At 41.7% G+C, this 24,309-nt stretch overlaps 1 protein-coding gene across 1 annotated transcript in view; it reads right to left on the reverse strand.

Annotated features, from left to right (window-relative positions):
* NAPB (NSF attachment protein beta) overlaps positions 1-24,309 on the reverse strand; it is a 172,658-nt gene that overhangs the window by 18,525 nt on the left and 129,824 nt on the right. The window contains exons 9-10 of the mRNA XM_085612625.1: positions 13,621-13,689; positions 5,355-5,405 (exon numbers count right to left, since the gene is read on the reverse strand). Of these exons, the coding sequence (XP_085468751.1) occupies positions 5,355-5,405; positions 13,621-13,689 (120 nt within the window). The remainder of the gene's footprint in view (positions 1-5,354; positions 5,406-13,620; positions 13,690-24,309) is intronic.

Consider the following 24,309-nt stretch of genomic DNA (forward strand, 5'->3'; position numbering starts at 1 on the left):
TGTCAATGGTGCTGTTCACCAAAAGCTCCGCGAACACGTCGCCACGCACACGTAAAAACCATGAAGTGTATTCCCGGCTGAGAGCGAATTCCGGATATACACGCCGCCAACTCGAACTCCTGTTCGGTAAGCTTGCTTTAATCATCACTTAAACTTCTATTCTTTCTTTGAGAATTACTTTTGATCTGAGGTAATTCGGTACTATTTCTATTTTTTAATTCTCAGACTTCTGACGGTTACCGGTCGTTATTTGAACTCGGCACTAGTTTTTACACGCTACTAGGCTTCGCTGTCACCACTCGTACATCTCATAACAAGGTGAGCCACGATTTCACAGACATGTTACTATTGTCGATCTTTTTCCATTCATAAAAAACAGACCAGTTAATATTTAGTCCTCCCTCGTTTTTTTAGATTCAGTTAAACAACGAGAAATGAAAATGAAGCAGTACACGTAAAGACCAGGTACGAAGAAAGGCTTTAAATACATTCGGATAGAGTAGAGATGACACTAGGGATTAGTTTTCTTCATTTTATTTCTAATGTTTCTTCCTTTAGTGATTGAACTTGTAAACTCCAGAAACATAGCATCAATTTTTAAAGGTATCGTATATCACAGATTGGTCACTTTGGTGAGGGGAGCACATCATCACCATGAGCTTAATTGTGACTGATTGATCCTGCAAAACGCAGATTCTGAAATTCTCCCCTTTTTTCACAGCTTACCCCTGACGAAGGGACTAAAACAGTCCCGAAATGCATTGGGTGCTTCAAGATACTATTCTATCATTTATTTTTTTTAAATAATACTCATGTACAATTGAACACAGATTTGTTGATTACACAAATGTATACAAAATGGAAATGTATATTGAAAGAATGTATATTATTTCGCAAAAATATTGTTTTGAAATTGAATTAAAATGATTGAAAGAATTCAACAGCAGTGCAGATTGCAGTCCTAGTCATTTTAGTACTAGGCCACTCACTTAGTCATTTCACATGCCCCGCAAGCACATTGCAACGCTGCACGCATACCGACAAAATTTGTTTTAGATCCTAAAACGAGTGCGTTCACCACCCATTCTTACGTTTCTAACAGACTAAGGACCACTTTTCCCAATTTCGCTAAAATAACCTCTTTGGTGCCCACCCCAGAGTCCACCCCTAAGCCTGATGAGCCTGCAGATCCAGTAGCTGTTTTTTTCGTTCTTTGCGCTCTCTGTGATCTTGGCATCGGGATCTGTTCCCCCCGGGTCTTTTCCTTTTTACAGCAAGTTCTATAACTGAGTCATTTGACATGGGGGATGCAGAGGACAGTGTATTAGGGGATACAGGTGCAGTCACAGAATGGTGAGTGATAGCACGAGAATCATCACCCTCAAGATCTAATGGCTGTGAGAGTGAGAGTAAAAGGGGTTGCAACATATGACCAGATCGCCTCCCTTCCTCTAGGGAGAGACGACGCTCAGTGATCTCAATTTCTTTGGATAGCACGTTCGCAGCTCTCACCAGGAAACAATACAAAGTATTGACAATCTCCTCTTCTGTTGCTTGCGCTGTAACTTTGCACTTACCCATGAAATTGGAGACTGCTGGCACTGGGATACTTTATTCCTCCGGGAGTTTTCGTTCCGTATCAGCAATTGGCACAGCAAGGCTTAGAAGGGGGGCCCAGCCCAACCTCCTCCGGGCTCCTAGGCCCGGGATTTGCCCGCGTGCAACCCGCACCACGGGCCACGTTGGTGTTTTTGTACACGCTCCAGCGTGGAGGTAGGTGGGAAATGTGGTGCCCAAGGCGGCGTGCTCCTCCCGGTGTTGCTGGCGTGCAGGGAAGGTACGGGGTGGCTGAACTGATCCTTTTCAGCTCCCCGTGAGGCAAAATAGAAGTTATAACTAGCTACACCCTGCCGCGGGCCGCCTTGGTGTTTTTGTATGAGCTCCAGGGCGGAGGTAGGTGGGAAATGTGGTCCCCCAGGCGGCGTGCTCCTCCCGTTGTTGCTGGCGTGCAGGGAAGGTATGGGGTGGCTGAACTGATCCTTATCAGCTCTACGCGAGGCACAATATAAGTTATAACTGGCTAAAACATTACATTGGCACAAAAATGTTCACCTAACCTTTATTTTTTTCAGTGAATATCTATATACACACACACACCCCGCCCCCCTCGCCCTCCGAAAGCCACATCACACAATAGAGAGTGAATGGACATGATGGATAAGAGCAGGGGAAACATACAAGACAGAACAGTGATTGCAAAGTGGGATAGGGTGAGGTGCAAGAGGTATGTTACTGTAGCAATGTTGAAACCAGAAGAGAAACAAGCGGGGAACAAGCTAGATGAGCGAGGGAATCAATGCACAGACAGAGAGAGTGGAAACAGGTACAAAACATGACACAATACAACAATGCACAAGAATCATGAGAGGGGGGAGTGTGGCACAAACTGTATTATAGAATCCAGTGGCATATAAGCCAGATAAGTGTGGACACTAAGCCAAAAAAAGTAAGGAGGGTGCAGAGACATTTCATTAGCTAAAGAGAGGGCAATAGCACCCAACAGAGTGGTGAAGAGACAAGCTGGTTGCGGGAGAAAAGAAATTACAAAATGCATTAGAGTGTCAAAAGAGCATGATACAGATGAGTGTGGAGAGAGGAACCAGCCAGTCAAGAGGGGAACGATGAATTAGTCAGAAGACAAAGAGAAGCAAATTACAAGCACAATTAAAGAGAGGATTAAGGTTTGAGGCAGAGGAGATTAGATACAAAATAGGATGAGGCAAATTAGATTAGATATAAAACATAAAATGAGAGAAGGGAAAGAGGCACAAGCCAAATAAGTGGCTGGAAGTAAGGGATCTGAGCTGGAGAGTACACAGTATACATTTTGATATTAGGAGACTTGGAGGTGCTAGTCAGAACCCCTGTGCGTGTATGTTATCCCTAGATATGAGATACATGAGTCCCATATATGGAACCATGTGCCTAGTTTATCATATATGAAGGCATCACAGAAATGTCAGATTTATGAAAATTAAAGGTAACAAAAATCACCCACATGAATCAAGAGTAGCAGCAGATTATATTTTGGTGAAGGACATGACCATTTCGTTCACATAGGCATGGATGGTATTAATTTATTTAGGAGAGCTACGAGGATCAACATCAATGCCCTCCTTCACCAGCTAAGATTGTTTTTTAGGAATAATGTTTATAGAAATCTCACACAATCATTGCCTCTCACCAACATGTTTATTATGGTTACAGACTTGGGGCCATGTGTATCAAGCAAAATTGCGATCGCAAACGCCGAAATTCGCCTAATTTCGGCGTTTGCGATCGCAATTTTGCTAAGTGGTATGTATGAAAGGCAAATCTGCGTGCAAAATAAGAAATCGCAAAATTTGTGATTCCTTATTTTGCAATTGCATTTAAGGAATCGCAAATTTTGCGATTCCTTAAATGCAATGTAAGAAGCACCAAAAAAGTGCAATTTGGCCTTAAGGAATTGCAAATTACCACCAACTACAGGTTGGTGGTAATTTGCGATTTCTTTCAAAAATGCATATTTTAGCATTTTTCATAGTGGCATGTGGCGCACACACATGCCCTTAAGGCATGTATGTGTGCCACATGTGCACCCATGCTCATTTCAGGGGTGCAACAGGGTGTCCTTTTGACACCCTGGCACACTTAAAATTGCATTCTCAATTTGCGATTCTCTAATTGAGAATCACAAATTGAGAATGTCTTCCCATTCATTCCTATGGGCCTCTAGGCCCATAGGAATGAATAGGGAGATATACCTTAATTGCGAATTGCAATTTGCAATTCGCAATTAAGGAATATGTAGGATTCGCAAAATGTATTGCAAATTCTACATACATAGCGTTTTGCGATTTTAAAATAGCGATTCCCAGAAACTCGCTATTTGAGAATCGCAAAACCTAACATTGATACATATGATCCTTGGTCCATTGCTGATATACTCCTACAGAGGAACCAATGCATATTATTCAGTGATTCTTCTAAAATGTATTAAAACATGCTAAAATTCTGTATTTACCTGTGCAAAGTCGCCCATTTACAGACCCTCACAAAACAACACTTTTTTGCCGTAGTATTGTAAGATTAATGTTTGTCTGTTTGAGAACTACAAGAAAATATTAAGCAACTTTGTAAAAACAAATGCAAAATTCTCTATCGGTCATCTATAGCAGATGTTCAAAAAAAGTTCTGGGTTACTTGCATTGCAATTTATTGTATTTTCTTGATATGCTTTTGGGTAAAGCAGTTTAAGTAATGTTGGCAATGGCTCCATAATGAACAGATTTCTGGGTATTTTAAGTAAATTGTAATTTAATATAAAGATATTAGCTTTGTGTACCAAGATTAAGTGCTCTTCCCAGGTCTGGTGGTTCAGTTGCCTCCAATAAACAGTTCACCTAGGCCCAGATTTATTAAGTCTTTGTGCCAGTGCGGCGCAAAGCATGCTATTTGCTATCCAGCGCAAAAGGTGATCTACTAAGATAGCTTGATGCTTTTTATCAAAAACTAAAGTCTACGTGAAGCAGGGGCAACCTAGTTCATTTCTTAAAAAAATACGACACCTTCCATGTGTGCTGCAGTGCACAGCACACATCCAATGCACTTGAACATTCTGATGTTTTCTATGCATAGGGATTTGTACAAGTAGAAAACACACACTTACCTCTGAAAAATGGTGTGAGGGTATGCATCAGGCAAAGAAGCCTGTTTATGATTCAGAACATGGAATTGCTCCATCAGCAGACCAATTTTCATAGATATAGCACTGCACTGTATTTTTTTCCTTGTGCAACACACCTCGGCATATCTGAATACTGCACTGCGTTGTCTAAAAAATTAGAAATCTGGTCCTTAGCTTACTGATCTAATCAGTTAAGGGACACTTTCACTTCGCCAGATGTATAAATTTGGGCCATGCAATCTAAGATGAAGATGTGGGTACAGAGTGATACCTCAGTCAACTGAATATCTGGGTATTCTGTGTGCATCTGGAATTAAAACTGGGTTTGGAGTATATTCACTGAGGGATTTTTTTAATGTTAAACAGCTGATTTGCCATGGACGACCCTCATCATACACCATACCTAGTCTATTCTTTTCATCCCTTGCATGGATCAACAAAATAAATTCGAATGATTTTCTGGCTGTGGCTACATTCCTCCTTTGTTTCTTCCAAAAATGAAACATTCATAAATGATTTGGACTTAACATAATCTCACATTTTAGCAAGCTGTAAATGAGTATGTCTACTGTTTGTTGGTGTTACTGTTGTACAAAAGAGCATATACAAGATCATGGCTACTTACTGCCTCTGTGTAAGCTTCAATATTCTGTTCTTCATGAGCTTCAAGCAATTTCTAATAAAAAAAACATATTTTACAATTACATGTTATTTTATTGTAGAGGTAAATGCCTTTATATAGGGATTCTAGAATGTTGTGATTTATGCAGAGTATCAATTAATAAGTTAGGTGTAAAACTAGATAAAAAGGGTCAATCCTAAATATAGTTTCTTCTTTCCAGCATATTGTGCTATCTACTTCAGTGTAACCACATGTAAGTAATTTTACATTATATGCAGAATTCCTATTACACATTTTCCAACTCCACATGGCCTTTGCAACTATTCCATTATCTGCTTCTTCGTTGAAAATCACACATTGTGGAAAACTGTTTACATGCAAGCAGATAGGGAGATCAGTATAATAGACTGCATATGTCACATGTTTCAGACAGCTGCAGTTACAAGTAAGAAATACGTTCATTCTCTTCAGCACATATAACTGCGTGTCCAGGATTACGTGGGGCATTTACCCTAGGTTTTGGGATGGTCAGTGGTCACTCAGCAGTATCCGAGATGGGTACTTCTGCTTGGGTACTACTGCATTCCAATGGATATTCAAATAACCCTTTTTTGTAAACTTGACTCAAATTTCTAGACATCAATGCTAACCCTGAGAGGTGGTAAAGGGTTTGGAACTCAAAAATGACTGACCCAAGTAAGTACACTCAAACGCAATGGTCCGTCAGAGCTATATATTTGATCAAGCATTTAACTTACTTACCTAAAGGAAAGTAGGGCAGCCAGAATTAGTAAGCATACAAAATAACGTTTGATTGCCATTATGGCCAATCTTCAGTCTCTGTCTCCTCAAAGTCCAGAATACCAGCTCTATCAGAGTATTGCTTATTACCATGATTGTTACTTTTTCTCTTTGAGTAGGTATCACACAAGGCCCACATACCACCCTCTTGCTGCAGTTGTTCTGAATGCAGCGGTTAAACATACTTGCATCAGACACATCCAGCTCCTACTTAAAGAACTCTACACAAACGCCACTAGGGACGCTTACTGTGATCCCTATTCGTTATCACCACCACTCATTTCTGGCCATCTCTCTCCGACTGTATTAATCACCATCAGTAAGAAGAGTCACAATCATTCATTTGAGATGCCAGAGTTACCAGTTTAAAAGTTGAACAGAGAATGGCCATCAGAAAATGTGATAATTCATTTTTTAGGGCCCCTGCTAAATGTTATTAATGAATTAGTCATACTCCAAGACGCCGACTTGCATTTTCATTAAGTCACAGAGGAAATAGGTAGTGATGTCCAGGGTAAATGAGCTATTCATCTTGTGATCAAATTAATAGTAGGAGTTTTCCATGTTTGTTCAAACTGTGAAGAACATATGTTATGCACAGTTTGTACATACATTTCTAATTTGGTTTTCTCATATCAAAGAAAACTGCAGTAGTTTTGCCTGCCAAAATGGTAACAACGGCAATATGTTAATTCTCCTGCACACTTTTGCCTGGTGATCCTACGACCCTAAGTAACGCTGAATTATGACAACAAGAATGTATTTTTTGTTTATAATGAGGGTTTATATGAGTGCTTGTGGATTAGTGAGTGAATCCATATGCATGGTACCATGTATGTCACAGAATGTGAATTTTACGCATCATCCATGTGGGATGTAGAAATAATGTGGGAAAGAAAGTGGGCAGTATTTTTGTGAACAATATGTCAGACAAAAAATATTGTATTTTTCTACTCAACATGAATGCATGTTTTATTTTTATTAACACTGGCTTGCATAGATTTTTGTGTAAGAATTAACCTGTTGACCACTTGGGGACCCTTGTGAATTCATTTGGTTTAATTACTATTGAGTAGTTCCCGAATAGATAATTTGGGTGTGGGTGTGCACAATTATTCCACATTTTGTTAAAGTGAGCTGCCTACCAAGACATGTTGTGTTCAATCACTTTGAACAGTTAGCAAAGGTCTGGCATGCCAATTTATGCCAAAGGCTCTGCAGATGAATAGGTAGATTGCAAGATTTCTGACAAAATTTTAACCTTATTTACCATGGAGGGCAAAATCAATCAAACATTTCTGCAGTTTTAAACGACACGGTGGTAACTGAGCATACTTCCCCTGTCAGGGCTCAAGAGAAATGAGGGATGTCCCATTCTGAAAAATCTCCCCGAGAATACTTGCCGCTTGTAAGTCAAGGTAAAGACCTGCATCAGAGTAGTAAGTAGGAGGAAGATTGCCAGCCTCTGAATCATCATCTTCCATGTGGCATAAATTGATTATGAAGCATGGCTACAAAGTCAGAGTCACACTGGAGTAACTTTTCCATGTGGGGAAAGTTCTGGGACATAGGGAGTGTTCTTCTGACCTTCTTTCTTGCCACAGAGATTGTTTCAACTGACTTCTAGGGTAGCACCAGTAATGGCATCTTGCATGCCGCTGGATGGACAGGGAATGTCTCTGGTCTGCAACTTCTTTCTTCAGCACTGTATCCAGAGCCTGTGGAGGGGAGGAGGTGGGAGGCGGGAGGCACTGAGGTCAGATATGCCGGAGTCACCAAACCCAAAAGAGTAGGTCTGACCTTGGCAGGGGTGGAACGCAGGGCCTTGCAGTGCCTTGGGGCCCCCAACTCTTCAGAGGGGCCCCCATTCAACCCAAGGTCAATGAATATCTGTGAGATATGAGAGATTCAAGGGCTCACAATCACATGGGGGACCCCATCATTTTGCATTGCAACCTTGGGCAGTGGTGTAGGTGGTGCCAGATATATCATAAAAATATCCAACATGGACTGATGGAAAGCCTCAACCTGAACAGAGTCAGAAGACCGAGTTGGTAGTTCTTGATGAATTGGCTGCAGTTTCAGAATCAGACTGCTTCCTTGAAGACAATTTCTCCTCCCTGTGGCACGTTTTGTGCTTCTTGAGGGAAGAACTCTTGTGAGATCATTTCCAATGAGGAGCATTACCTCAGGGAACATAACCTGCAGGCTGCTGTATCATGGCATAATTCAGGTCACCCATGCAGATGTGAGAATCTGATGAAGACATTCACTTACTGCAGTCTGACCTAGTTACTATTGAAGCTTGGAAACATTTTGTTGGTGAAGTACGGAGTGATAGCTCAGGACCATGTCAATGAGGTTCTTTTTTCTGGTTCAGTGAGTGAAATCTTTTAGACCGTGTGAAAGGATAATAAAACCTTGTAGGGAGCAGCCGTGTTATGTAACAAAATATTATTTTTAAGAGGTACGAAACAGGAAAATATTAATTCCTTAATGTGAGATTCACTACCCAATATGCCACCAACATCAATAATGCCATTACAGACCATACTCCTGCAAACTTGCTGTCTGATTCCACAACCTTAAACCTATTAGACATATTCCAGGTGAGTTATAATATACTTTCTAAGCACCCGAGAAAGTGGGCAGGAAAGACGAGCGGTTCTTCTACACCAGTCCAAATATTATTTCTCACAAATATTTTGTGTCTACCCCAATTTTACAATGTTTGTCCTCGAAACACTATCATTCCATGTGACTTCAAAATCTGTTTGGTCACCACTTAACTCCTGTAGTCAAGGAATTGTGTACATTATGGACAGTCTTAGTTACTCCTAACTGATTAAGGCCACCACACATGAACCTGGCTTGATCTGCTTTTCTCACAAGCTGCTAAATGTGATATCAGCAACTACCAACCATTTTCCTGATGAGACAATACACACAACCACTTTATGTTGCACAATGCATTAACAGAATGAATGGGATTTACCTTCCCACAGAAACCAGTTCATAGAATATCTTTTTGGTCAAAATTGGCTTTTGCATGCTTATTTTTAAAGTGTAAATGCAATGGTTGCAAGTCTTACTTTTAGAAACAGTTCTGTCTGAGATATTTATTTCAGTTCTTTACTTGAGGGGACACTATGTCCTACTTATATATGCTACATCGTCAAACAATTACTTCAGATGCTTTTAATTCGCTGACCCATTCTTACTTGTAAACAACATCAATCCCGGCCCCCTAAAATTTCTTGCCACACCTAAACTACACTCATCCCCGAGGTGCCACATTCTCTGAACCATAAAATCACTCACTACCCCTAACTCCACCCATTCCTGAACCTTAAAAACCCCTCTCTATTCCTAAACCCTACCGATTCCATACTCCTTAAAACATCTCAACATATTGAAACTCCACCCATCCCTGAACATTTAAAAACCCTCACCACCCTTAAACACCAACCATCCATGACCCACAAGAAGTCCTCATCACTCTAAACTACTCATTCCTGAACCCCAAAAACCACTTTCTATATCTAAACTCCACCCATCCATGAACCCTTAAATCCCTCACCACCCTAAGCACCACCACATCCAGAACCCTAAAAACGCCTCACCACCCAAGCCACCACCCATATTTGAACCTTAAAAATCCTAACCAGCACCAGCCCTAAACTCCACCTATCCATGAACCCTAAACCCCCTAAACACCCTTACCCTTCACTCATCCCTGAAACCTAAAAATCCCTTTCCATGCCGGCACTCCAATTATTCCTGACCCCTAAAAAACCCTCATCACCATTATCCATTATCATTCCTGAACCCAAAAACCCCATCGTAGTCCTAAACTCCATCCAAGTTTAATGTCATGTTAGGTTTCCTTATAATTATCTTTCCATTAAAATGTTTCCTTTGATTTTCGATTTTTTTTCGTGTTTTTTTTTTTAATTTACTTTCTTTAAAATTGTTGTTCCATGATTTGGTTTCCTCCAATGTAATTTCTCAGTTTTCGTTTTCCATTAATTAACAAACACAATTGTTTTCTAGCACACAATAAAATTTAAATGCCACTAAATGATCTGCATCAATGTTATTGTGAATAAATCAGGAATGACAATGAAACACATACATTTGTAATTATGAAGTGTGGAAACAAATATTTTAATACGATCAAAACCAATCAATGCACTAGGTGATGTAATTTTCCACACATTATCGTTTGAGCGCTGTATAGTTTCATATGTAAAACTGTATGGCATATGTAATGGTAATTGCAATTGAAAATGTGTTGTATGTAATTGCAATGCACTACCACACCATGCATACTGCACTTTACGCTGCTCCATTCTATGCCACTCCACTCTCCGCAGCTCCACGTCACTCTACTCTATGACACTCCCCTCTACACCACGCCACTCTACAACACTATACTCCACGACACAGTACTCCACACTAATACACTCTACTGCTTTTCTACACCATTCAACTGAACGCCACTCCATGACACTACTTCATTCTACGGCACTCCACTCTACGACAGCCTATGACACTACAAGCAACTCCACTCTACACCACTCCACTCTATACCACTTCACGCCACCTGACTCCACTTCACGACACTCTACTTAATGCTATTTTACTCAACTCTACAACACTCTACTCCGCTCAATGACAGTCCACGACACTCCAATCTATAACACTACTCCACTCTATGACACTACACACCACCCCGCGACAGCCCAAGGCACTTCATTGTACAGTACGACTTACTCCACACTACAACACTCCATGCTACTTTACTCCCACCTACCCCACTCCATGCTACTCCATTCCATTCTACTCCACTCAGCCACTCAATGCCACTTTACTCTACTCCACTTTACTCTACTCCACTCTGACACTCCAACTCCCACCTACCCCACTCCATGCCACTCCATTCCATTCCATTCTACTCCACTCAGCCACTCAATGCCACTTTACTGTACTCCACTTTACTCTACTCCACTCTGACACTCCACTCCACTCTGACACTCAACTCCACGCCACTGTAACTTCACTCTACGCCACTCAACTCCACGACACTCTACTCCATTCTATGCCACTTTACTCCACTCCACTCCACTCTGCTCTTTGACCCTGCACTCTATGACACTCTACTCCATGCCACTATACTCTACTCTATACTACCCCATGACTCTTTTCTCAACTCCATGGCAGTTTACTCCACTGTACTCCAGGACACCCCATGCCACTTCGCTGTACACCACTCTACACCACTGTATGCCATTCCACTGTACCCCACTCCATGCTACTGTACTCCACTCTGTGCCACTCCACTCTACGCCACTCCATTCTACACCACTCTATGCCACGCCACTCTACGGCACTCTAATACACAACACTCTACGTCATTCCACTCAACGCAGCCCCGCCCCACTCAACTCTATGTCCACTCTACAACACTATAATCCATGACACTATATTCCACTGTACCCCACACTACTCCACTCTACATCAATCCACAACACTCCACTCTACACCACTCCATTACATTATTCCATTCTATGCCACTCCAAGCCACTTTAAGCTCCTCCCCTCTACTCTACGACATTATACACCACTCCACTCTATGCTACTCCCCACCACTGTACGTCACTTCACTCTATGACATTCGACTCCACAACACTCTACTCCGTGCCACTTTACTCCACTATACAACACTCTATTCCGCTCTATGACAGTCCACACCACTACACTCTAAAACACTATTCCACTCAACTCAAATACACACTACACGACTCCACTCTATGATATGCTATACTACTCCACGTCCCTCCACATTATTTCTACACTCTACACCATCATCCTACTTCACTCCACCCCACTATACTCTACTACACTATATGCTACTCCACTGTACTTCATTCCAGTCTATACCACTCCACAACAGTCTTCTTCACAACAGTCTTCTTCCCTCTACGGCACTCTAGTTCACTATATGACACTGCACAACACTCCACTCTATGCCACTCCACTCCGCTCCGCTCTATGCCACTCTACGCCCCTTCACTCCCCTCCAGAACACTCCACTCTTCTACACTCCACTCTACGAACCTAACTTTTAGCCATGCTGAGTAGCAGCCACACTAGTGTATAACATAGCTAAAACAAATTGGCAAAGGCAACAGCTCTCGCATAGACAATACCTATTTGCTTGGACAATGTTTGGTATCTTGATGACAGAGACCAAAACATGCTGACATTCTCAGACCAACATTTCACACTCCAGGTAAAACATAGGCCTTTCCTATGTAAAATGAATCATATGACTTGTGGGGTTCCCAAAAGATCATTCCTCTCACTGGCTCTCGTCAATGTGTACAGGGCCATGCTTGTATCGCTCCTTAACAGCTACTACTGAAAAAACTGAGATCTTACTCAAACGTCCTGTAAAACCTAAATATACTACTTCAATCTAGTCTCACTCTCTGGGCACTCCTTCCATTCTCACCAACACTATGGAATGTAGGTGTTATGTTCAACACTAAACTATCTTATCAGGTTAACCATTACACCATATTTAAATTAGCACCAATGGTTGCCCATCAAACAAATAACTGATTTAAAAAGTATCTGCCTAATAGACAAAGGCTTGCACGGCTCTGCTCCAAACTATTGGCACAACTTATTCATCTCATACCATCTGACCTGCCAACCAGAACAGTCTTATACTGCTCCCATCAAGAACAAACAGTTTGGGGAAAAGGTCCTAACAACACTAAGATCCTTTTGGACTCTCTCTCGTCTGATCTGCAGAATGCCACAAACATCAAATATTTCCAAAAGCAATTTAACAGCTCTTCCTTCAAACATGTGAGTGCTGATTCATTTATGAGACCTTCAGTTACCAACTCAAAGCATTTGCTGCTGAAATATTGTCCTTACCTTTTGTTGCATGCATTAAAAAGTCAAGTTAGTAAGCTTTTCCTTATATAGGGTGAACCCTCACCCTATATAATTGGATCAAGATGATTTGACCACAATCCACCCCAGAAGCCAGAAAATGTTGGAGGTGGTTTCCCATCAGGTTTGATGTAGTGCAATGAGTAAAGATATTGAGGAGATTGAGAAGACATTTGTTGTTCACCATTTAAAGTATATAAAAAGGAACCTTACAAACCTTCACTGACAGCAAGCGATGACCAAATCTTAAATATGCTGGATATAAATGAATTGGAAATTCAACCCTTTCTAGTTAACATTTAGTTAGTTATTATTTAGGAGGGATCTCCCATTCAATCCATTTGCTGCAGCATATTGGAGATCTGGCACTGCCTTTGTGACCCCAGTATGTGTGCCCTAGAGTTTGTTTTTCCCCTAGTGTTATAAAAAATATTTTTGAAGATGGAGCGGTTACTGAACAGGTCAAAGCTTTAATACATTTTGCATGAATTGTGCTCACCTTCAGAAGCTTACATTCCCTTGAATCTGAAAAAGCAGGAAACATTTCTTCATATTTTTCTACTGCAAGCTGTAATAAACAAAAGAAATTGTCTAAATGTACATTTCCATAATAAGCTGGTGTGTATTTCTACTAACATATACATGCTAAAAAGCAAATATATTTCCAGTTATGAAGTAAAAAATGAAGTTTACCAGGACAAGAAACATTCAAGTCCTGTTTTGTCTTGTAAAACAGCATTTGGCTATCACTTTATAGCACTGGTGTGACCCAAAACACTGAGGATACTCTTCAGCTAGATTTACAAGGCTGGATGAATGTATATATGTATTGTGGGACCTAAGTGGTGGGTGTCACATATGAGGGCTGGAAGGGTTATCCAGGTTGTTCCGATGCAGACTTGGTGCAGTGATGCTGAAGAGCTTACGTTGCAGGTGTTCTGGTTTATACATACTATCTCCCCTTTGATCTCAATAGTCTGGTTTTTTTGCGTCATTTTCTGTGGCACACCAGGTTTGTGTGCCAGGCTCAGCTGGTTGGGAACCCGTAGGGCTTTATCACTTTTCGGAAGTCTATGTGATTGTACAGGTGTCTTAAAGTTGAGTTTGGCTCTACATACCACAAAGGAGGTCCTACCAAAGCAAAACTTTTCGAAATGGTGACGATAAGAAGCAGCCCTACTCTGGAAGGGAGGGTCCTTCTTGGACAATATGTGTGAAGTTGGTGCTGAAGAAAGATTTGGTTAGAGGCATGGATGGCTCAGTGGGTGCGGCAGAGTGTTTCGAATGGGGCACAGTGTAAGGTTGCGAGCCAGTGAAGAGCTTAGAGGGCTGTGGTAAATTGATCATGGATGCTAAGGTGTGAAACTGTTATGGAAGTTATGTTTTGAATGCACTGGACTCTGCAGAGTACACAAATGAATACACCCAAACTCATTGACTTGGTGAGCAGTCTTATGGTGGAGTCATAAAAGGTTAAGATTCTTAACTTACCACTTAAACAACCACTAATCAGACAATTGCTAGATCTGGGTTAAAGACACAAACTTCAAAGTGACCCAACCAAGGGTTTATTCAAACAGTCAGGCCACCAGGCAGTAGAGATGGTGCCTGGCTTATTTGGAAGAGGGGTGGATTTCATACTGATTACAATGTCCACTCCCAGCTAAATCCATTAACCTCTGCAGTTAAAGTAATCAAGCATCTGAGTATGCTACGGATTTGTTTAAAGGTTTAAGAGATCTAGCTTTATCTGGTTGTAAGAGATGTTAAATCTGCCACCTGTCCTGTCAATGCCACCCCTTCTTCCCAAGCTCGGTCAATAGTCCACCTGGCAACCTGCCTTGCACTATATTCAATACTGGCATCTGCATATCAACTCTCCAACTGCACACAGGTGTTTCTGATAGTAGTTACCTACAGTGAAGTCGTACTTACTATTGTCACCCAAGTCAGCATCACTGGAGAATACTGTCTGATATCTGTATTGAAGGCAATTGCCCAAACAACTGTGGCCAATTCAGCCTCAGGGCTTAATCCTTCTTCTCTATGGGGTTAGTATTACAATGGTGGAAGGAGGCTGTATTAAACCACCTCCTAAGAAATGTAGGATGTGATGGTTAGATCCAACTATTATTTCTTTGCTATCAGGAGCTGCCAATATTGCAGAACAAAACATCTAACAAAATAGCTCTCAAATCATTTTGAGACTTTGCACAGAAAATATGGTTTTGTCTTGGAATGGGAACAGTAACAGTCTTGCGGTCCAATTGCAAATGACGTAAGAGTCAGCCTTGATGCTTTCCTTACCTCTTTTGATTTCTCTGCAAATTTGACATAGTGGGCCATTCCATTCTAGCCCACCATTTGGGAGAGGTTCCACTGCAGTGGTTAGGACTACTATGGTCCTCTTTTGCCCAACCATTTCAACATGTATATGTTCCCTGTGGCTGCCATTATTTTTGGCTGCCATTATAAGATTTTCTGGGTTGGACACACGGACCTTCAGCAAACCTTCCAGGCTTGTCTATCTGTGATCCAGACATGGATGAGCAGAAATCTACTGAAGTTTATTATCAACAAAATGGAGGTTATCATCTTTTGCTAGGACAGCTTGTTGAGCCATGCAATATGGTCCAATGGGAGACCAAAGCAATGTAGAGTCTTGGCATCATTCTATCAAATGAGACTCCTGCAAACTCCTGAAAAAAGTTCCTACCCATTGCTCTCCAACGGGCCCTAGTGGTTGGTACTGGTATCCTCTCCTGCAACATGTGGTTCTGGGAGATACTATCCAGCAGCTTCCGAGGGTTCATAAGATGACTCTTAGACTTGTTTTGAAATTCTACAGTTCAACTATAGCTGATCACATCATGGTCTACCTGTTTTGTAGAGAATCAATTTTAAAGTTTTGTTTCTTGCTCACTGAGCCTTTCATGTGTCCTTTATCCTTCACAGATATGTGCTACCTGAAGCCTTTCACTCCAACTGCCTCTTTTGGTTCTCTGTTCCTATTTCAGACATTTTTACTTCACCTTCTCTGTCCCTCAGCTCTGGGATATGCTTCCTCTGACCCTTTGACTATTGGCCAAACATAGGAGCTTCGAAAAGACTTTGAAATAACATTTATTTATTAATTGTGTTCCCCCTTGATTGCTTTTTCCTGCTTGTATAGTCCTACAGTCAAGAAAACATTTGGTTTTTGTTGTCCATATAAATATACCCACTGACTTCTCAGTAGAGTCTGTTGGTGTATTCATGGAATGAGTGGACCATAGCGATGATAGCATGTACTTCATGTGGAAACCCCAGGAATGGAAAAATTAAGTCCAGGGCAGGTTGCTTCCGAAATACTAGACACAGCCCATTGGGACATAAGGGAGGGATCAGACTTCTATTTTTTAATCGCTATTTCAGTATTTCAAGGTTTAAGTTCTCAGGCTGTGTTTTGGGAACTTCAGTGTAATAATATAAGCCTGTATGGTAGGTGCTACATGTTTGAGGATTTAAAAATAGTACTAAAGTCAGAAATGTTTCAGTAATGTACCAGAGAAATATATAGCTATTATTACACCAGGAATAAACAATCTCCCCAAAACACTGGGCTAAAATTCAACGCATAAGACAGGAGAGGGTACCAATCACATTTCTTCACAAAATGAATTTAAGTAGGAAAGAACACGTTAAATTGGAAAGATGATTGATGGAGCTGGTTTAACTTCGGACAGTTACTCATTCTCTGTGATGTACATTTTGATCTCTAAGCAGTTACCCTAAGTGCCTGGCAACGACTCCTACTGCACCATGAAGTGGATTTGCAGGTGGGTCTTCCCACAGAGCAGTACCAGGAGATGGGGAAGAGAGTGGGGATACAAACTCAGGAGAAGGAGTAATGAGGAGATAAGAGGTATCTCTGAGAAGCAGGGTTGCAACCTAAAGAGGTACCAGAGTTTGGGAAAGTGAGGCAACCGTCACAGAGCAGGAAGCAGAGGGTATGTACGAGAAATCTCACCGGGACCAAGAAATGGGTCAACAGGGTAGAGTGTGGGGTCGGGGCCATATCAACACCTCAAACGCAAACAAAAGTCATGCCTCTCTGTGCTGAGTAGGTTTTTATAATATGGCCCGAAGTCAGGCATGGCTTGCCCGGCAACCAAGATGGCCGCATAACACGCGGTCTGGATTGCCCTCCTGTTTTCTACCATATGCTGGGCTAAGGAGATCAAGTGGGTGCTGGACACCACCTCCATTGTGGACTGACTGCCCTGATTCCAGATCAGCCTCTGAGCCAGGGGCTTGTATCCATGTTGTGCAGGCATGCCTCGGAGGACCAGCCATGCCAGGGATGGCTGGTGAGCATGGAGGCCATCCGTGCTGCTAACCTGCCATATTGGGTAGGGAAGAGGCAGGGCAGTTGCCACTGCTGGCAGACTGATACTTTGAACTCAGGGGCTAGGGCCAACAGAGCCAGCTCTCAGCTAACTGCTTGTGTGGCCGATTCCTGCTGTGGGACCACGAGAGCCTTTCGGCCTGCCTCTAACAGAGGGAGCAACATGGATCTGATCTTAGGCCTACACCACCCCCTTCCCCCAAGGAGGTCTTGAGACACACGGTGGTGTGCCACCTACCTCTATCTGGATGCTATGGAGCCTGCATGCAGCCACTGAAGTAGGGGAGCTCTACATTTGGGGCTAGGATCTGCCTTAGGTGGGGACAGTCCCCAGTGGCATGGCCTACACTCTGGATGTGCTGCTGCCTTGTTACCTCCGAATACATCCATTTCTGGGGGTTCTGTTAGACTTAACTGCCCCTCCAACCAGAAGTGACTGTCATCCACCCTTTATCACAGACAACTGTGTGTTGTGTGCATCGAGCTGGGGTTGCCCGCTTTAGTGACTGAATCTGCTGTCCGGTGTTGTGGACTTTTGCTCGCCTGGCTGTTCCAGCTTCCTAGACTAGAACCACACTCTACAACACTGACAAACATGGGCCAATCGGACCCTAAGACAGATAAGCTGGCTTTTAATCACCGCAAGACTACAGAGCAGCAGTACAATTACCCGGGTGAGCTGCGAGGGAAGGAGTTCTGGACACATCAGCACCTGGCTCCATCACAGATATCATGCTACTAGAAATAAAGGCTAACCTCACCTCTAATGACTACAAACGTGACTCCGTTAACCCATGGCTGGATAGGCTCTACGAATGTCTGTACCATCAGAATGAAAGATTGGATGAAGCACGGAGATGTATTTCCGATGTAGAGGATGATAGTACCACCACCACTGAGAAGGTGCTAAAAATGGGGAAAAAACTCTCATCAATTGCTGCTAAGAATGATGATCTAGAGGTGTGCTCACTCGGCAACAATATGCGCATCACCTGATATACCAAAATAACTGACATAGAACGCCCTGATAAATTTGTGGATACACTTCTAACCAATTTATTTGGCAGTGCACGCTTCTGGAGATATTCCTGGTGGAGGACACCCATCGCTCACTAAATTGTAGCCCGCCCCCACGTCTAATAGTGGTGTGTTTATTGAACTTCCTCAATCGGGACACAGCTCTGAGACGAGAGAAAGCCCTTCAACATCAAGTTGCTGCTATCTCAATATACCCAGGCTAAACCTTTTATGTCCAGGAGGCACAACATGAGTTCACTGCGCTGAAATGGATTCTGCGAGAGAGAGGCATCATATATGCTATGCTATATCCTGCCCGCTTGAGAGTCGACATGGAAGCACATATTGACCTCTGTAGATGATACAACTATGACATGTGGACAGTACTTCGGGTGCAAGCTTCCCCAAATCTAGACAGAGGTTCTCAGCCAAGCTGATCCACAGGGCTGAAGTCGGCTCATACAAAACACACTAGTGAACAGTGATGTGGGTTGCTCCAGATTTCTGCATCACTTCAGTTTCTTAACAATGTTTCTTTATACCACAGCTTACTGCCCAGTTGCACTAGTATTTCAATTTTCAACGGAAGGGCAGAGATTGGGCTGCTGCGGGGAGGGGTAGAGGATCTTCTGAGATTATTTGCTATTACACAACCACATGTTGGGCCACCACAGACACTTTGTAGCTTCATCACCATTTGCTCATTGGCTTAGTAACACTAGTCACACTTGTAGTAGAGGATGTACATGCAAATACAGGCTAGCAGGAGCCTGAACATTTTATCATGGAAAGTTAGGGGTGTCAATAACAATAACCCTCAAAAGGTAAACAGGGTCATGGCCTATCTAGACAGACATAAAATAGATGCTACAAGACACACACGTCGCCCGCAATGCCTTCTATACCTACCAGGTGGAGTGGCGTGCATAGATATTTCTCCTCTTATAGTTCGTACTCCTGGAGAGTGTGCTTACTGATCTGTCGACATGTTTACTTTAGATTATCTCTGGAGTACCCAAACCACAACAGCCGCTACATTATATTGGAGGGGTAGCGGCACAGCAAGCAAATCGAGCTTGTGAATATATATGTCCCCAATGTAGAAACCCCTGAGTTCTTTCAAGAGATATACTCGATCCTATGAAATACGTCACCCGGGGCCACCATTTGAGGTGGAGACCTTAACCTTGTGCTGGATCCAGTTCTATACCGCAGCAGACTCACTGACACCTGTAAGCCCCTATCACTTAGGGTGCTGAACGAGGTCATAAATATGTGTGCATTAATAGATATTTGGCGCCATCGCAACCCATTCAAGCAGACTTACTACTTTTTATTCACATCCACAGATCTCGTTTTCATGTAATGACAACTGGCTTCTATCTAGGCATGTCAACTCCTGGGTAACTTACATTATAGAAATGCCCAAGGTGCTCTTCAACCACTCCCCATTGCTCTTGATAATCAACATCTCATGATCCCAAAGGCAGTACACATCATGGAGGTTCCCCACTGAGGCACTGCTTTATTGCCTATTCCAAGATGAGCTTCAACTTGCCATACTTGAATATTTTAAATTGAATGAGGGCCCCATATCATTGCTCTCCATCGTGTAGAGTGTCATTAAGGAGTACATACGGGGCATAGGGTTCGCTTTGGTCAAATACTTGGCGGTGACCCTATACTGAAGCTCTCAGGAAGTTTTAAGACTCAATAATGGCCTAGCAGTTGATAAACTATAGCAGCAAGTGTAGACCTGGATCAAGCTTCTATTTTCAATGGCAGGCTGGTTAGCACTTATTAAAATGATTGTGCTTCCCAGATTCTTGGATTTATTCACTATCATCCCAATTCCATTATTCAAAGCATTTTTCCATACTCTCTACCCCTAGAGAAGCAAAAGAGAAACAACATAACCTTTGTTGCCCACAAGATTGGATCAGCTACACATCTAAATTATATGGTATATCTAACAGTTCACAAGCAACATCTTCCTTCCCTGCTCAACAAGAAGTCTCCTGTGCAAAATCAGAACTAAAAATAATCTCAAAATTAGACATAAAACTGTTATAAAAAATATACGAAGGGATCATGCTCTTGGCCCGAAGGGTCTACCCACATCGCTTATCAAAGCCAATATAGACCTATGACTGCTATACGAGTACTGCCTGAAGGCAAACATGGCGCTCGAAGGCTGGTGTGGATCCTTTTTATTTTCCATACATAAACATATAAAAGGGGCATTACTCCTCAACAAGCAACCACAGGCCAAAAGCCTTATAAGACATTGAAGGGAAATGTTTCACTAAGACTATACTAAATCGCCTGAACAATGGGCCATTTACAATAAACCAATACCCATTTCTCAGTCTGGGCTCTAAAAGGGGAGCAGTGTTGAGGATAACTTGATAGCTCTATCAATAATCATATATCAAACTAACAAAAAAGTTCTTCTTTGCATGCAGCTTTCATCGATTTTAAAACTTTGTTCGACTTGGTTAATCGTGGCAAACTATTGGGGAAGCTGTAAACTTGGGGCATCCCCCATAGTCTTCTTATTGATTTCATAAGTTTCTATTCAAACATTTGGGTAAAATATAGGTTGGCTCGAGACATGTCTACTACAGGGAAGATAAACACATACAAAGACTTAAGGCAATGCTGTGTTCTTGCATCCCTGCTCTACAAGCTGTTTATAATATAGCAGACTTAGGAGCAGCATTGAAAGAAGCTGCTTTCATCCCACCTAAATTTTGAGGCCAACAATTTAACACATTACAACATTTTGATGAATCAGTGATTTTAGATAAAACCGCAATAGATTTGCCAAGAAAATTAAACAAGCAGAGTTTATCTGTGTGCAAACCATGATCTGAGAATCAAAATAGAGAAAACCAAACTAATCATCTTCGGCCAGAAGCTTCTCAAGAAGGGCAATTTGTATTTAAAAGAAGATCTTGCATTAATGTATTTCCATATACAAATATCTAGAAATATGGCTGAATGATCGGGGAAGCCACAAGAGTGAACTTGCATCCATAAAAACTATTGCCTTAGCACTGAATAAATCTTTTCTCAGCCTCATTACCCAAATATCAGGTACATCGCTAAGCCACTTTCTTCACGTTGTCAAGAGAAAAGTAAGGCCCACCATAACCTTCGATCAAATAATTTTTCACAGGAAATGTGCAAAATGACTAGATTCGACCGAGTGTTAGACATACAGACGACATCTCAGACTACCAGACAGCTCAGCTCATGCTCAATTATGCTGAGAGCTCAAAGTTTCAAGCAAGAGTACACCCTGGGAGGCTACTTTATAATATAGAGCGGCTCCAGAAGGGTCCCTAAAATATCTATTGTGACAATTAATCTCCTTTGAATGCAAGAACCCAAGGAGATCTAATCTGAAAGACTCACTTTCATCCTTGTACTTTATTAAAGTTTATAACATGATGTGACCACATACTCAAAGAAACTGGCGATTAAACAAGCTAAAGTGATCTCAACTGCAGAGGACTATTCCACCTATACAAAAAAGAAAAACGGCTGGATAACACTTACGAAGGTAATGCTAGCCAAAAGTTCTGGGACACTGCTCTCAGTCTCGAGAAAGAAAAAAATATTGTCCTATCCCTCATAACAGCATGCCACAATGATTATTCAGATGATGGCAAAGACACCACATGCTGCCTATGTAAAACAAACAGTGAATCGCTACTCCACATCATTTGCAAAAAACCTTTGGCCAGAAGTGAATATTCTTGTGGTATTCTTTTCTATTGCTTAATCTGAGAACTGCTAGAAGGCAGTGAAAGCCTGCTTGAGTGGTGCAGATCCCGAACTGACTGCGACTTTTTAAAATTCTTTGAAAACGTTTTAAATGGATCAAAATGAACTACTTAAAATGAATAATCGGTGTGTAGCGTCAAACAGATCTTTTATTGTTTCATTCATATTGTTCAATTTAATTAATTGTTTATATAGCAATGATTTTAAATAATTGTGCAATAAATATTTTTCACTTCACTAGGGATTTCTCTTAGTTAATGCATGAACTTTAAACAGCACAGCTTTAGAAGCAGATAGTCAATCCCTGGTCGCCGTTTCTGACTTGTGCTGTCTCTGTTTCATGATTTAACTTATAGAAATTCAGAGTTGTATGTATTAAATTTAGACACCTCATATGCAAAAAAGGTGCTCTTCTTTGCGCTGAGCCAGCCCAGCTCTTCATGGCACAGAACCAGGAGTATGGATAACAGGCTTAGTTTTAATTATTTGCACCTCACAAAAAGGTGATCCTTACACCAAGACAATTAACATCCACGCCCACTGAAGGGAAAGATTAAGGGGATCAATAAAGATATTGTGGCTGTAATTAGGCGGTGCTGGTTGTCGCTTCAGCAGTCAGGCCTGTGCGAGGGGGTGAGCTTAGGACAAGTATCACTCTTGAGAGCACTCTAAATATCCATCCAACAGACAAATTCTTTTTTTTTTGTGCCAGGGGTGCTTTAGCCCTCTCACTTGCCACCTCTGTCGCCTCCTTTCTTCTGGTGGCTTTGGGATATCATATGGAAAGACAGGTGTGATACGAAGACTTAAGACAGCACATATTCATCTGAAATGTAAGAAACTGTAAAACAGTTCAATCAGTCACTAAATGGAGTATTGCAGAGATATTAAAATGTTGTATAAAGGAAGAATGCACTTGACAATGAGTGAGGTAATGGCACTATATGAGTGTGGGCTCAAGCAAGTCCCGGGAGGGATGGCTTGTGTGCCTGTTGTCAAGGGCATCAACCTTGAATTGTCAACCATCAGAAAAATCCTACCATTCATCCGGACAAGCCATCGGACAGGGCTGGCTAAAGCCTTGGTGATCACACTTGGACTACTGTCCTTCAATCTCCAAGATCTCCCAACAACTTGTTCCAGGCAACAAGGATTCCTTAAGCAAGTAGTCAGAACATTAATGCATTTACGCAGATAATATATCAAGTCAGTACTGAATGTTTTTCACAGGCTTCTGATTGATATCAAAATTTAATGTAAAACACTTATTATGCATAAAGGTTAATGAGGTGAGAGTGCAGGCTAACTAAACCCAGATCCAAATTATAGCCTAATCATGGCCCTGAGACCAACTTCCACCCATCTAATCCACTGAAGTTTCTTTAAAATATTAGAACTTGTAGGTAGATCACTGAGGGTACAAGATCTAAAACTCAGCAACTCCATCATTCCAAAGCTTCCCATTTCAAATTACCTTCTATTAAAATAATCTTCAAAACATTATTTAGGCAAGCTATGACCAGGCATCTACCTCTACAAGGGGTTGACCAATTGCCACAACTGGTTCTTACTCCTGTATTTCCTGTCATTCCATATAATATGTTGTGTTGCTTTTCTTCAGTGCTGTGAAATTGCCAAAGTGATGTGTGGTGCTATTTAAAAAAAACTCTTCAATAAATGGGTTTGGACCACCAATACTGAATTGGAAGTCAAAGCAACTATCAATACATTGGTTTCTACCGCTTCTAGTAACTTCATATGTGAAGGAGGTGGTGCTATGCGAGAGTATTGTGCCACCACGGATGACGGTTATTTTGACTGCAGTTGGTTCCTAAGCCAGGGAAGTACCAAACAAAATGGCTTCCATAAAGACTGTTTTTCAATTTAGTCCTGTGACGCAAGAATACTTGCAAAAGGGTTAACTATTCAACTAATACTTTAGGCCCTACACTGTTGTTCCTGATCATTTGTTTTGGCAAAGAAACCACAGCC

Source organism: Triturus cristatus, chromosome 6 (assembly GCF_964204655.1).
Source record: "Triturus cristatus chromosome 6, aTriCri1.1, whole genome shotgun sequence".
Classification (NCBI taxonomy): domain Eukaryota; kingdom Metazoa; phylum Chordata; class Amphibia; order Caudata; family Salamandridae; genus Triturus; species Triturus cristatus.